Raw genomic sequence first — 15,716 nt, forward strand, 5'->3', positions numbered from 1 at the left:
TTTGAAAGTTAAATGCATTTCATTGTATTTCTCAACCTCAGTTCGGTGTTACAAAAATATTACATAAAAAACAAAACATGAACATACATAACAGCAGGGCTGACCAAAAGAAATGAACAGACGAAGGTCAGTGTGTTGTTGATCCTCTACAAGTCACCAAGTTCGATAGGCGAAACAGCTACAAACCTGAATGTTGCCACCACTTTATCTAGAATTGGCAAAAAGATACAGAAATTTCCCTGCTGATGACTCAAAGAAAGTCATGAGCAGTTAAACTACCATGACGGCAGTAACATTCGGGTTTGGGGATGTTTGTTTTTTCAGGTGACATTGGCTTGCACAGGATCAGCTACACACTAACCAAAGAGAAGTCTTACTCTATTCTATAGAGTCATAGCAACCCCAACCACAGGCTGTAAATAAGGAAAAAGTGGATATATTAAAACAAATTCATGAAAAATATAATCTAGCTTCAAATACACTGTATCAACAAGTATTTTGTTCGTTTTATAGAATGAAGAAAAAAAGACAGATTTTTTGTCAAATGTAACTGTAAAATGCAGACAATCCCCCATCCTATGCTAGAACAAGTACAGCTGACAGGTCAAGAGTTCCTTGTTTTAAGTAGAAACACAACAGGAACATTTCTAATTTTTTTTTTTAAACATTAAAGATGCAACATTTGAAATGTTTAACATTATTACAGCATCAAACAACTATTTGCTACATGCCAGTCGAAGTCTAAAAAGTCCTTGAGAAAGGATGCAACTCGGGGATTCACGGCTGTAGCCTTTAGCTGGACTGTCTTGCCACTCCTTTGGCTGACCTGGACCCTTGAAGTGCATTTGGTGTTGTCTGGGTTTATCCTCACCATAAACCTGTAAAACAAGAAACAGTCTATTTCAAGGGAAACTCTTTTTGTCATTGTGAAAAGGTAGATCCCAAAATGTAAATCATTTTGTCTTTGTTGATTATGTGTGTGGTGATATGGGGTAACATGTCTTTATGCTAGGTGGTAGCCAGGGTGTTAAAAGTAAACTTCCATTAACGACTGTTCCACAGCAGACTGCTCTGAGGAGAGTTTAACAATGGATATTTATTGCTTGTTTGGATATTTATTGCTTGTTTGGATATTTATTGCTTGTTTGCTTTTCTTTATTTTAAATAGGCGTCTTCACATGAGAATACAATTTTGAAAGCATCCCCATGGAGAAATCAGTGTTTGCACTTGTATTGCATCACCATTGTGGTGAATTCACCAAATAATGTACTCCTCACAGTTATGTCGCCTATATCTGGTGATATAACTGATGATATTTGGGAAAGTAGCTGTCAGGTATACACGTTAGCTTCGCCTGACCACTCTCAGTTGATATGTTAGGCTAAACCATCTAACATTACAAACAACAGATAAATTGCGATCAAGGTCAGATAACGTCAACGTTTAGTCATAATCTGTCTGCTGTAAAACTTTAATGGAACTCACCGAACTCCTGTGTGTGCAGGCTGAATCCGGGTCCAGGACCTTGTCAGTCTCTTCACCGCCGGCTCGGTGTCTCTTCACCGCCGGCTCGTTGTCTCTTCACCACCGGCTCGTTGCCTCTTCCCGCCAGCTCAGTTTCTCTTCACCGCAGCTCGGTGTCCGAACGGGAAAAAGACGATTTAAACGTTGACCCACAACAAACAATACATATATAATGTCGTCCAACTCTTCTTGTTCCACACTCGGTTCCACTGTCAAAAAGCCGTACTAGCTGTGTAATGTAACTAGCTAATGTTAGTAAATGAGATCAACACACCGTAGAATAATATTAAAGAATGACGTCGTGGATATCAAATCTTTCTGATTCTCACGTTTTCCAAATGAACAACACTAACTATCTAACCTTACCGTTATTAAAGTGATCCACACCGAAGAACACATAACGTCACCAACCGATTCAAACAGCTAACAAGCTAGCTAGTAGTCTACTCTTGTAAAGAAGATGATTGTCAGCAGCCCTAATGTTAGTTATGTTTTCAGCAAAATAATCACTACGCACTTGGCGAGTAGAACACAAGAAAAAAATCAATAAATCTCAAACCATCTAACTCTTTACAATAAACATAAACCTCAAATAATTGTTTTTAATGTAATTAGAATACTTTAAAGTCAAATCGGGAATTTTATATTATATAAAACTCGATGAAATTTACAGATAGCTAGAATCACAGTTGAACTAATTTATGAGAGATGGCTTAAAGTAACCTAAGTAGCCTAATGGTGATACACGAGCTTTAAAGCTAACTACAAATGTTAAGGTAACAGTAGTAATAAGTGGTTGAAAGACCTGACTTAACTGTTAAGATATGAACTAATGTTATCCTTATGAAAGTATTTTTAAAAATATAAAATGGTAAATGGAATAAGATATATTTCACTTACATATTTTTGTGAAGTCACAGCCTTTGCATCAAAGTCCTGCCATCTTCCCGGTCTTCCCCCCAAAAATGTTCAAACGCAGCTTTCCTGTGATTGGTCTATTTTTCGCGGGCAGATCAGTTACTGTAAATGGATTCACAAAGGTCTCAAACTACTGTGATATCCACACAGTCTGATAATATTTACCCAAAATGCATTGCAATTCACAGTACTGTACAGTGAACCCATTCTACAGTATCATACTGTTCATATCAAAGTATAATATTGTGGCATTCACGAAAAAGGGTTACAGTGTAACATGACATCCTATCACATTAAAGAGTTGTCATTATTTCCCGATGTTAAAAAAAACAAGATGGGAATAACATTTTCCAAAGTCATCAATATGAAGTACAATAAGTCTGACTTTCAGATTGTGTACATTCACTTCATTAAAGACCTGCCACACAATATACCTGAAGATAAACGATAGAAGCTTTTTGCTGTAAAGTGATTTTTCAAACCTGAAAGCTACAGTATTTAATAAGGAAACATTTTGTAAACCAGCAGTTAAAGGGTTAACTGTGTACAGCAGGATTCTAGTTTAACTTGTCCTTTTTTATCTATACCTCTATAAACTTGATTAACTGGTAGACTTGGTGGCTCAAGTCTAAAGTTATCTGGACTGGGATGTTCTTTTCATTAAGTTTAATTAAAGGTTTGAAAGGGTTTTGCAGTCAACAGTTATTACATTTTCCTAAGTTGATTTTAAATGTCACTCATGAACACACCTGTATGTCCACAAAGCAGACCAACAGGTTCTGCCTGCAGTTGTTGTGTTGAAAGAAAGGCAACACAACTATTATATAAAACAATCAATAGCTTAAACCAAGGGCAACTGCCACTCTGATATGTGTAGAAAATGATTTCTCTCTTATCTGCTTTCACCATCAGAAAGACCAGTGTACCTGCTGTTGAATCCGTTCGCTGGTTTTCTGGTGTTTATGTTATAGTTACTAAACCACACAGCTCCCTTTGTTGTCCACCATTTTGTACCTACCTGACGAAGCTCCACATGGTGCTCTTTCTCTCTCTCAACATCTTGTTGACTCTCTCTCACAGACACACGCACGCCACACGGCTTTGTTGTCCACCATTTTGCCCCAGCAGATAATCTGCTTCAGAATCTGGCAAAAGCAAAAACTTGTAATATCCTCTTAGTAGGTGACTATATTTCTATGGATGAATATTAGCATGGAAGTTTTTTCAGGCTGGGATTAAACCTGACATTTCACACATATTGTATGCAGATATATGTGAACTTCCTGTCTTGTGGGGAAATGTCTTTTTTTTTGTTCTGCCATGGTCATAAATACATCAAATTTTCAAAATAACATCCATGTGTGAACTCCCTGTTTGTATCTTTAGATATCACAGGCTTGTATGTAGGACTAGACATGTTAGATACCTAACCCACATAAAGTACATTAGTGAAATGTGCTGGATTGTGTAGTAAACATTTTTTAGGGGACACTATTGAGGAACAAGATATACCTGCACACTTGCTCAAATGCCACAAAAGTTTTTATTCCATCACAATCCCAACGTTTCCCCCAGAGGTCTTCTTCAGGTAATAATTTTTGTTTTTTTGCAGGTGTGCAGGTATATCTTCTTCCTAGGCCTGCTGTTTTTGCACTGCCCTGCACCTCCTTGATGTTCGTTCAAAAGTGGGGGTCGGGACCCCCTGGGGAGTCGCAAGACACTGAGAGGGGGGTCGCAAGATGACCTTCCATAAACAAATAAACATTTGAAGTGACTTAAAATTGCACATTTACCCATTATTGTAAAATTATATACAAAAAGTTGTTGAATTTAAAATAAAGTGAGATCTGTGATGAAATGAAAGTAATTTGTAAAAAATCTTTCTAATGTAACTTTGCACAAGAATGTAACAATGTAGGTGTCTGTTGCTCTTTGTAAATAAAAATGCACACAGACACAATGAAATAATACAATTATTATAGGCTGCTGTGTTTTTTTGTGTTTACTAATCCCAGTGTTTGGATATGCCTATTAGTGCGTGCTGCTTTAAATGCTTTAACAACTTCCAGGGACAGTGGGGGTCCCCAGTCTCTGGCACCGTTATTTTGGGGGTCACGGGCTAAATAGTTTGAGAAACCCTGTTCTAGGGGACACGATTGAGCTATTGTGCAACACCAATGTGACAGGCAGAGTACATTTTGGCAAAATCATTTTTAATTTCTAAACATCCACATTACCTGGAAGTGATTGTTCATCTGAATTGAGAGCGCGCTCAATAGACTCCTTCATTGTGTCGTTCAGTTTCTTCAGGATTTCCTCCTAAATCGGCATCAAAATATTTCAAATGTATTACCAGGGCATTTAAATATAGTGTTCAACATATTCTGGATCTTATGTTAAGTAACAGGTTAAACGTGTGTTCACTGGGCTGCTCAGAAAACAGAAAAGCTAAATCTTTTTCGATAGGATTTTTTTTTCTGTTGTACTGTAATATTTAACAGCAAAATGTATTTTTTTGTTACACTGACTGCAGTGTTTTAATTGCAAAAGTAATTTTCTCAATGATACACATCACCTGATGATAGAAGAAATGTTCTATTGAACCATAAAATAATCAAACTGTGCAACGTTTTTTGCTGTATTATTATCTTTTGAGTTTGGATAAAAATCCAGATAAAAATCAAGGTTTACTTTAATGTCCCACAGAGTGAGAATTAGTCTTGGGCTCTTCACCCACGCTGCAGCCTTTAAACACAACATTCAACTTATAATGTGACAAACCTTCAGGTTTTTCAGTTTTGACATCATTTCATCTTTAGCCTTCTCAAACATGGTGTTCTTATCAGCATCAACATGCTGCCTTATGATTTTCCTAGTGTTTTCTAGTCTTCCTTGTCCTTCACATTTTTGAGCATCTACAATGAAACAGAATATTTTAATGAATTACATTTCATGTTAAATGTTTTGATTCAGTGTCAGGTTTCATGTGCCAAGATCTTTTCTCTTACCTTCGTAGCATGTTTGCATGGTTTCCTTGATTGTTGTCGTCAGGCTGCTGTACATTTCTTTCTTACGCTGCCGGATGGTTTCTTGGAGTTCGATCTTTATTTTTTCTTCCTAAGAGAGAGGATAAAGAACAAGCTGTGTTGTAGACCCTCTAATTTAAATGGCTAATATTTATTATATTTAGGGACGCACCATATGAATTTTATTAAGCCAATACGGATAATTACCTGCTCCTAAGAATATGATCAGTAAAGATATATATATAGACCTACATTAACGTAGTATACTAATGTCAACAATGAAAAACAAAAAATAGTTAGGCCTTTAGAATATATTTTTTAACTTTAACCATGTAAAAGTTATTTTTCACTTTCTGCAGATAACCAATGAGGCCCAACACATAGTATAAGCCAGCAGTTGACTAGCCCCCATTTTAGGTTTTTTTCACATTCGGCACAATTCTTTCCCCCTCCCCTCTGGGCTTCATTCACATCAGTAACATCGTTCTGTCCCTTCAGTACACTCGCATATGTACACCGTAAAACATAAATGAATGCCATTATTGTTAATAATGATTATAAAAATATATATATATCCGTAATATTGGCCAGTTAATCATCTGAACTGATATGTATTGTGCATCCCTAATATTATCCCTAATATAATCCCTTATATTGATGGTGTTCTTCATAGGCAGTGTATATAATGTTTAGAGCTGAATAAATTACATTGTTTTGGTTTCACTTTTGCATGTTTTCTCTTTATTCCATACATTAGTCACAAACGTCAGGTTAATGTTGATTTGCTCGACAAACTACTTGATCAGTCATTAGATTGAATTATTCCTTCTATTACCTCAGTCCTGAGAAATTCCAGTTGCAGTTCCACGTCTTTGTACTTCCGATTTTTAATCAGCCTCCCAGTGTCGAGTGAAAAGGAACTGATGGTCCCGTTGAATGGTCCAGGATTTGATTCAGTTCTGAAACATGTTCATAAGTAGCTCTTTCATTAAGTAAGACCGGACAAGTTTCAAATTAAATAATTTCAGCTGTAGCAGATGGAGTGGCAGAATCCAACATAGACCTGAACTTAATCACAAATGTTTCGATAGTCTTGTTCTCAGTTTTGCCCACTCAGCTTGGAAAACTTGACAGCCAATTTTAAGTTTACAGCCCAATCCATCTCCTTAATTTCTATCTGAATACTTTTTTAAAACTGTTCACCATTAGCCGGGTGCTCAAGGTAACTGCTGGTTAGAAGGACAGTTTTCCTTTGCATAAATGCTGCCAAAGGTTTGCTTATGGTGGACTCGTGTTGGGTTTATTTTAATCATACAACATGGAGTACAGGTTTCACCTGGGCTTTTTCTGAAACCACCAACTAATTTAAATTAGTAGTACGCACTGATTTGGCCAGAATGCAGTATGCAGTATGCGAACAAATCCGAGATCCACAGTATGCCAAAACTATCCAGACGTCGTACTGATCGGGGTCTGAGCGAGGTGCACAAACATTATATGCATCAGACCAGTCGTCCTTGCGTACTGTTTCCCACAAGTCAAAGCACCAGGTCAGAGATGATGGACAGCAACGGCCATTGTGTCCCGAGAAATAATCACAATCCGACCAAACCACACAAAGATACCACCATCAACTTGTTTGATTCTCAAAATGCTGAAAATCTAAATTAATCACTCGTCAGCTTTTTCCAGACTGTAAGTGGATGCTACCCTGTAGTGGCGTTTGTTGTCAGCTGGGCTGTTATTTTTTTTATTCCAATGCATTCTAAGACCAGAAACCAGCTTAGTCGGGCCTGGCATACTGCAAAATAACCACAGACTGGCAGTCATACTACTGTTGAAGGTAATATGAAGTACATACGGCATGCTATGTTCAACAGGAGTATGTAGCATGTGGTTTCTAAAACAGCTCTGCTCTTTTTCTAAAGTTTCTTGATATAACTTTTGTTATGTTTTGGCACAACGCAAAAACGATTGATCTATGTTTTAAGGATTTGTATTACTACATTGTATACAATTATTTTATAAGTTTCTCTTTGCTGTCGTTTTTAGGAGGCCATTTTTTGTCCTTGTTTAGTAATTCCTTACGGGAAGGTCTTTCTAAATTCTTCATCAATGCTGTCCATCAGCTCTGCAGCTAAATCCTCATTGAGGTTTAAGTGTTTCCCTGCTGTTGTTTTGTGGACACCATAGTTGTCGATTACACATTTCAGTGTCTTGTGAAAACCACTTCCTTTTCCCTTCCTCTGAAACAAAACAAAATTAGAATATTTCATTAGACACTAATAATTTAAGTATGGGTTGGACAATCTGTGGTTTTGTTATGAAAACATAATATTCAGGTACCTTAGGATTTAAAAAGGACTTCAAGACATCATCACATGAACTTTTAGAGTTCTCAACCCCACGCTTGAGACATTCTTCCAAAGCATCTGTGGCCTCTTGCATGGACTTTTGGACTTGTTCATGTCCACACTTCATTGTTTCTGTAAGGACTTTGCTCACTTCTGTTTTTACCGTAGCCTGAAATCAAACAGAAAACATTTAAAATTCAAAACATTTAAACTACACTTCCCCCTTTCTGGGCTTTCTTTCAATTATCTTTTTTAATTCTTCAAGAAAATGTCTTTGCACTTTGGTGTGCACTTTCTGTGTTAAAGCAACAATATTTCAGTTTGGTGCACTTTGGCACCCACAGAAGGTCCCTGAGTGCAACTGCACTGTGGTAAGACACAGTGCTGTCACCCATGTTACTCCTAACCCTTTCTAACTAACTGGTTTCTATTTATACCAAAGAGCTAAATGACATGAGGCCTGTGGCTCTGACTTCAGTAGAAATGAAGACTTTTGAACAATTAGTCAGAAGAGTTCTGACCAATCATCTTCAGGGCCTGCTTGACCCGATGCAATTTGCATATCGGGCAAACAGAGGGGTGGATGATGCCACTATTACTCTATTTAACTATTTATATAAACATCTTGAGGGTACAAAAACACATGCGAGGATTTTATTTGTAGATTTCTTCCAGCTTTTAATACAATCCAACCCCACATTTTAGCAAAGAAACTACTGTCCAATTTTAACCTTGATACTAGGTTGGTGAAATGGGTCTTGGACTTTTCAACTTGCAGGCCTCAGGCAGTCAGGGTGAATGGTGCTCTATCCGAGAAGCGGCTGTCATCCACAGGCTCTCCCCAGGGGTGTGTCCCGTCTCCTTTATTGTATATTTTATATACAAACGGCTGTAGGAGCACCTATGACGACAGGCATCTCCTGAAGTTTGCGGACGACACTGTTCTAATCAGTCTGCTCCAGGATGGAGAGGTCGATCATGGGCCTGTTGTGAAGGACTTTGTGGAGTGGTGCGACCACCATTTCTTCAAGATCAATGTTAAAAAAAACAAAAGAGATGGTCATTGATTTTCAGAAAAGCTCCCACTCAACCCTCCCGCCTATGATCAAAGACACACCTGTGGAGAATGTTGAGTGTTACAAGTACCAGGGCACTTTGATTGACAAAAACTTAAATCATGACAAGAACACATGAAATCTGCAAAAAGGGCCTTTAGAGACTCTACTTTCTGTGCAGAATGAACACTTTTAATGTGGACACTGATGGTTTTATTCTACCGATCTTTTATTGAGTCAATTTTAACCTTTTGTTTTATCTCATGGTATGGTAACCTTTCTGTTCAGTTCTGTTCATTTCATTTAAAAGTAATTCAAGAGATTTATTTTCTCCTCTTCACTTTAAATATGAGTTTGGTTAATTCTTTTTAATGCTTAATAGCATTTACATTCATTTTTGTCAGAGTTTAGACATTTAAGCTGTTTGCTTTGAAGTGTATACATTATAACGCTTCTTTTCTTAAACTTAATACATCTTTATCTTTCAATTAAATCCAGGATAACAGTGATGAACATGAGCTGGATCACTCCTGCTTCCCTCGTTTGAAGCTGTGAGGCTCATATCATAATGTTTAACATTACAGGATTCATATAGTAGTGTTAAAGAAAACAGCAGGAGACACTTTATACTGGAAAAAACCTGGAAAAACACATCATCAGATCCTATGGAGAGGCCATGTGACACTTTCAGAATAAAACCTCACAGGATTTATTCAGTAAAAGGTTTCAGTCTTGTTTTTAACAAAATATTCAAATGAAAGCTACAGTGAGGATCGTTTGGATTGTGTTGTTTTTGGCAGCCTCTGTGAGCTAAGTGCTTCCTCTAACCTCTGTGCTGATTTGTCTTGTACACATCAAAGTATGTGTAAGTATTCTTTTCTTTTCAGAGGAAATCTTCTCCTGCTTTTGTGAATCTTTGTAGCGCATTGATATAAAAGAGTGTGCAGTGAATGGCTGACATCAACCAGGTGGCAGACGTTTGTAATAACCTAATAGATGCTGATGGTCTCTTTCGCTTCAATAGGCGGTGAAGTCAACAGCATTAAATGTATTCTGTTTCACGAGCTTTGATGTGACAAATAAAAATTAAATAAACCAAACCAAAAAAAAGTTCCAGCTGTCACAAATTCAGTAGTTTCTAGCAAACAAATAATCATGTTGTATAATGACCTTCCTGCCTGATATGTAAAGTATCTCACCCATTGGCACCAGGAAGAGAGATAATAAGTTGGTAAAAGTACAGGGAGGGCTTGTTCGTCTTATTTCTGAAGGTTGATGGCCAAGTTACACCTACATTATGTGGTCAAGGATCAAAATCTAGTCCTGCAGTAACTATTTTATCTGTCAGATCTGTTTGACTCTCACGCAACCACCCTCATGCAAACCTTCATAACCAGTTTAAAAATGCTTACAGTAAATGTGTTTTTATTTACCTTCATTTGTACCAAACTATTTTCACCTATTCATCAACGCTACACTGTAAGACTGTTGCTGCGATAATCACAGTATTATACTGGCAGCTGGTTGCCAATGACTTACTGTGATATACTTCACAGTAATGTTACTGTAATTACAATTACAGTATTATTTTGATTACTGTAGAGCCAAATACAATACAGTACTGTACTTGTTAACATTACTGTGAAATTGAATACAGTTCAGTACTGTATTTGTGATTGTTACTGTGAAATTAAAAACAATACAGTACTGTACTTTTTAATGCTGCTGTGAAATTGAATACAGTACAGTACTGTATATGTTAATGTTACTGTATTAATTATAACAGTGCTGTAGAACCTACCTCTACTGAATATCTGTTGCCAGTGTATTACTGTACTTAAAATATTGTTTATTTAGCTAAATGATGATATATGAGAATGATATTTGAAAGTTAAATGCATTTCATTGTATTTCTCAACCTCAGTTCGGTGTTACAAAAATATTACATAAAAAACAAAACATGAACATACATAACAGCAGGGCTGACCAAAAGAAATGAACAGACGAAGGTCAGTGTGTTGTTGATCCTCTACAAGTCACCAAGTTCGATAGGCGAAACAGCTACAAACCTGCATGTTGCCACCACTTTATCTAGAATTGGCAAAAAGATACAGAAATTTCCCTGCTGATGACTCAAAGAAAGTCATGAGCAGTTAAACTACCATGACGGCAGTAACATTCGGGTTTGGGGATGTTTGTTTTTTCAGGTGACATTGGCTTGCACAGGATCAGCTACACACTAACCAAAGAGAAGTCTTACTCTATTCTATAGAGTCATAGCAACCCCAACCACAGGCTGTAAATAAGGAAAAAGTGGATATATTAAAACAAATTCATGAAAAATATAATCTAGCTTCAAATACACTGTATCAACAAGTATTTTGTTCGTTTTATAGAATGAAGAAAAAAAGACAGATTTTTTGTCAAATGTAACTGTAAAATGCAGACAATCCCCCATCCTATGCTAGAACAAGTACAGCTGACAGGTCAAGAGTTCCTTGTTTTAAGTAGAAACACAACAGGAACATTTCTAAAAAAAAAATTTAAACATTAAAGATGCAACATTTGAAATGTTTAACATTATTACAGCATCAAACAACTATTTGCTACATGCCAGTCGAAGTCTAAAAAGTCCTTGAGAAAGGATGCAACTCGGGGATTCACGGCTGTAGCCTTTAGCTGGACTGTCTTGCCACTCCTTTGGCTGACCTGGACCCTTGAAGTGCATTTGGTGTTGTCTGGGTTTATCCTCACCATAAACCTGTAAAACAAGAAACAGTCTATTTCAAGGGAAACTCTTTTTGTCATTGTGAAAAGGTAGATCCCAAAATGTAAATCATTTTGTCTTTGTTGATTATGTGTGTGGTGATATGGGGTAACATGTCTTTATGCTAGGTGGTAGCCAGGGTGTTAAAAGTAAACTTCCATTAACGACTGTTCCACAGCAGACTGCTCTGAGGAAAGTTTAACAATGGATATTTATTGCTTGTTTGGATATTTATTGCTTGTTTGGATATTTATTGCTTGTTTGCTTTTCTTTATTTTAAATAGGCGTCTTCACATGAGAATACAATTTTGAAAGCATCCCCGTGGAGAAATCAGTGTTTGCACTTGTATTGCATCACCATTGTGGTGAATTCACCAAATAATGTACTCCTCACAGTTATATCGCCTATACCTGGTGATATAACTGATGATATTTGGGAAAGTAGCTGTCAGGTATACACGTTAGCTTCGCCTGACCACTCTCAGTTGATATGTTAGGCTAAACCATCTAACATTACAAACAACAGATAAATTGCGATCAAGGTCAGATAATGTCAACGTTTAGTCATAATCTGTCTGCTGTAAAACTTTAATGGAACTCACCGAACTCCTGTGTGTGCAGGCTGAATCGGGGTCCGGGACCTTGTCAGTCTCTTCACCGCCGGCTCGGTGTCTCTTCACCGCCGGCTCGTTGTCTCTTCACCGCCGGCTCGGTGTCTCTTCACCGCCGGCTCGTTGTCTCTTCCCGCCAGCTCAGTTTCTCTTCACCGCAGCTCGGTGTCCGAACGGGAAAAAGACGATTTAAACGCTGACCCACAACAAACAATACATATATAACGTCGTCCAACTCTTCTTGTTCCACACTCGGTTCCACTGTCAAAAAGCCGTACTAGCTGTGTAATGTAACTAGCTAATGTTAGTAAATGAGATCAACACACCGTAGAATAATATTAAAGAATGACGTCGTGGATATCAACTCTTTCTGATTCTCACGTTTTCCAAATGAACAACACTAACTATCTAACCTTACCGTTATTAAAGTGATCCACACCGAAGAACACGTAACGTCACCAACCGATTCAAACAGCTAACAAGCTAGCTAGTAGTCTACTCTTGTAAAGAAGATGATTGTCAGCAGCCCTAATGTTAGTTATGTTTTCAGCAAAATAATCACTACGCACTTGGCGAGTAGAACACAAGAAAAAAATTGCTAAATCTCAAACCATCTAACTCTTTAAAATAAACATAAACCTCAAATAATTGTTTTTAATGTAATTAGAATACTTTAAAGTCAAATCGGGAATTTTATATTATATAAAACTCGATGAAATTTACAGATAGCTAGAATCACAGTTGAACTAATTTATGAGAGATGGCTTAAAGTAACCTAAGTAGCCTAATGGTGATACACGAGCTTTAAAGCTAACTACAAATGTTAAGGTAACAGTAGTAATAAGTGGTTGAAAGACCTGACTTAACTGTTAAGATATGAACTAATGTTATCCTTATGAAAGTATTTTTAAAAATATAAAATGGTAAATGGAATAAGATATATTTTACTTACATATTTTTGTGAAGTCACAGCCTTTGCATCAAAGTCCCGCCATCTTCCCGGTCTTCCCCCCAAAAATGTTCAAACGCAGCTTTCCTGTGATTGGTCTATTTTTCGCGGGCAGATCAGTTACTGTAAATGGATTCACAAAGGTCTCAAACTACTGTGATATCCACACAGTCTGATAATATTTACCCAAAATGCATTGCAATTCACAGTACTGTACAGTGAACCCATTCTACAGTATCATACTGTTCATATCAAAGTATAATATTGTGGCATTCACGAAAAAGGGTTACAGTGTAACATGACATCCTATCACATTAAAGAGTTGTCATTATTTCCCGATGTTAAAAAAAACAAGATGGGAATAACATTTTCCAAAGTCATCAATATGAAGTACAATAAGTCTGACTTTCAGATTGTGTACATTCACTTCATTAAAGACCTACCACACGATATACCTGAAGATAAACGATAGAAGCTTTTTGCTGTAAAGTGATTTTTCAAACCTGAAAGCTACAGTATTTAATAAGGAAACATTTTGTAAACCAGCAGTTAAAGGGTTAACTGTGTACAGCAGGATTCTAGTTTAACTTGTCCTTTTTTATCTATACCTCTATAAACTTGATTAACTGGTAGACTTGGTGGCTCAAGTCCAAAGTTATCTGGGCTGGGATGTTCTTTTCATTAAGTTTAATTAAAGGTTTGAAAGGGTTTTGCAGTCAACAGTTATTACATTTTCCTAAGTTGATTTTAAATGTCACTCATGAACACACCTGTATGTCCACAAAGCAGACCAACAGGTTCTGCCTGCAGTTGTTGTGTTGAAAGAAAGGCAACACAACTATTATATAAAACAATCAATAGCTTAAACCAAGGGCAACTGCCACTCTGATATGTGTAGAAAATGATTTCTCTCTTATCTGCTTTCACCATCAGAAAGACCAGTGTACCTGCTGTTGAATCCGTTCGCTGGTTTTCTGGTGTTTATGTTATAGTTACTAAACCACACAGCTCCCTTTGTTGTCCACCATTTTGTACCTACCTGACGAAGCTCCACATGGTGCTCTTTCTCTCTCTCAACATCTTGTTGACTCTCTCTCACAGACACACGCACGCCACACGGCTTTGTTGTCCACCATTTTGCCCCAGCAGATAATCTGCTTCAGAATCTGGCAAAAGCAAAAACTTGTAATATCCTCTTGGTAGGTGACTATATTTCTATGGATGAATATTAGCATGGAAGTTTTTTCAGGCTGGGATTAAACCTGACATTTCACACATATTGTATGCAGATATATGTGAACTTCCTGTCTTGTGGGGAAATGTCTTTTTTTTTGTTCTGCCATGGTCATAAATACATCAAATTTTCAAAATAACATCCATGTGTGAACTCCCTGTTTGTATCTTTAGATATCACAGGCTTGTATGTAGGACTAGACATGTTAGATACCTAACCCACATAAAGTACATTAGTGAAATGTGCTGGATTGTGTAGTAAACATTTTTTAGGGGACACTATTGAGGAACAAGATATACCTGCACACTTGCTCAAATGCCACAAAAGTTTTTATTCCATCACAATCCCAACATTTCCCCCAGAGGTCTTCTTCAGGTAATAATTTTTGTTTTTTTGCAGGTGTGCAGGTATATCTTCTTCCTAGGTCTGCTGTTTTTGCACTGCCCTGCACCTCCTTGATGTTCGTTCAAAAGTGGGGGTCGGGACCCCCTGGGGAGTCGCAAGACACTGAGAGGGGGGTCGCAAGATGACCTTCCATAAACAAATAAACATTTGAAGTGACTTAAAATTGCACATTTACCCATTATTGTAAAATTATATACAAAAAGTTGTTGAATTTAAAATAAAGTGAGATCTGTGATGAAATGAAAGTAATTTATAAAAAATCTTTCTAATGTAACTTTGCACAAGAATGTAACAATGTAGGTGTCTGTTGCTCTTTGTAAATAAAAATGCACACAGACACAATGAAATAATACAATTATTATAGGCTGCTGTGTTTTTTTGTGTTTACTAATCCCAGTGTTTGGATAAGCCTATTAGTGCGTGCTGCTTTAAATGCTTCAAACAGCTTTAAACAACTTCCAGGGACAGTGGGGGTCCCCAGTCTCTGGCACCGTTATTTTGGGGGTCACGGGCTAAATAGTTTGAGAAACCCTGTTCTATGGGACACGATTGAGCTATTGTGCAACACCAATGTGACAGGCAGAGTACATTTTGGCAAAATCATTTTTAATTTCTAAACATCCACATTACCTGGAAGTGATTGTTCATCTGAATTGAGAGCGCGCTCAATAGACTCCTTCATTGTGTCGTTCAGTTTCTTCAGGATTTCCTCCTAAATCGGCATCAAAATATTTCAAATGTATTACCAGGGCATTTAAATATAGTGTTCAACATATTCTGGATCTTATTTTAAGTAACAGTTTAAACATGTGTTCACTGGGCTGCTCAGAAAACTGAAAAGCTAAATATTGTTCTATAGGATTTTTTTTTCT

General features: G+C 37.2%; 2 protein-coding genes across 5 annotated transcripts in view; both read right to left on the reverse strand.

Moving 5' to 3' along the window:
• Nucleotides 1-7,950, reverse strand: LOC136183012 (nuclear GTPase SLIP-GC-like). Its single transcript, XM_065964518.1, has 9 exons — nt 7,816-7,950; nt 7,558-7,715; nt 6,305-6,428; nt 5,452-5,560; nt 5,225-5,358; nt 4,681-4,762; nt 2,426-2,545; nt 1,487-1,634; nt 1-878 (listed from the first exon to the last, which is right to left on the reverse strand). The coding sequence occupies exons 1-7, from the start codon at nt 7,948-7,950 to the stop codon at nt 2,454-2,456; spliced, it is 834 nt and encodes a 277-aa protein (XP_065820590.1). The 3' UTR covers nt 1-878; nt 1,487-1,634; nt 2,426-2,453.
• Nucleotides 7,870-15,716, reverse strand: part of LOC136183011 (nuclear GTPase SLIP-GC-like) — a 22,240-nt gene continuing 14,393 nt past the window's right edge. Inside the window, exons 16-18 of one of the 4 annotated variants that reach the window (XR_010668858.1) lie at nt 15,475-15,556; nt 14,245-14,371; nt 7,870-7,992 (exon numbers count right to left, since the gene is read on the reverse strand). Coding sequence is in view for 1 of the 4 variants with exons in the window: in XM_065964517.1 (XP_065820589.1) it covers nt 8,768-8,847; nt 15,475-15,556 (162 nt within the window). In the remaining 3 variants the exon portion in view is untranslated. Of the gene's footprint in view, nt 7,993-8,707; nt 8,848-13,208; nt 13,329-14,244; nt 14,372-15,474; nt 15,557-15,716 lie in introns of those variants that run through there. The other 3 variants (XR_010668856.1, XR_010668857.1, XM_065964517.1) reach the window with 3 other exon arrangements.

Source organism: Labrus bergylta, chromosome 16, assembly GCF_963930695.1.
Source record: "Labrus bergylta chromosome 16, fLabBer1.1, whole genome shotgun sequence".
Lineage (NCBI taxonomy): Eukaryota > Metazoa > Chordata > Actinopteri > Labriformes > Labridae > Labrus > Labrus bergylta.

Coding starts and splice junctions, on each gene's coding strand:
- LOC136183012 (XM_065964518.1), bottom strand. CDS start 7,950: ATGAAGTGTGGACATGAACAAGTCCAAAAGTCCATGCAAGAGGCCACA. Junction 7,716..7,815: donor AGTCCTTTTTAAATCCTAAG/GTACCTGAATAT, acceptor GTTTTGTTTCAG/AGGAAGGGAAAAGGAAGTGG. Junction 4,763..5,224: donor CAAAACTGAAAAACCTGAAG/GTTTGTCACATT, acceptor ATGCCGATTTAG/GAGGAAATCCTGAAGAAACT.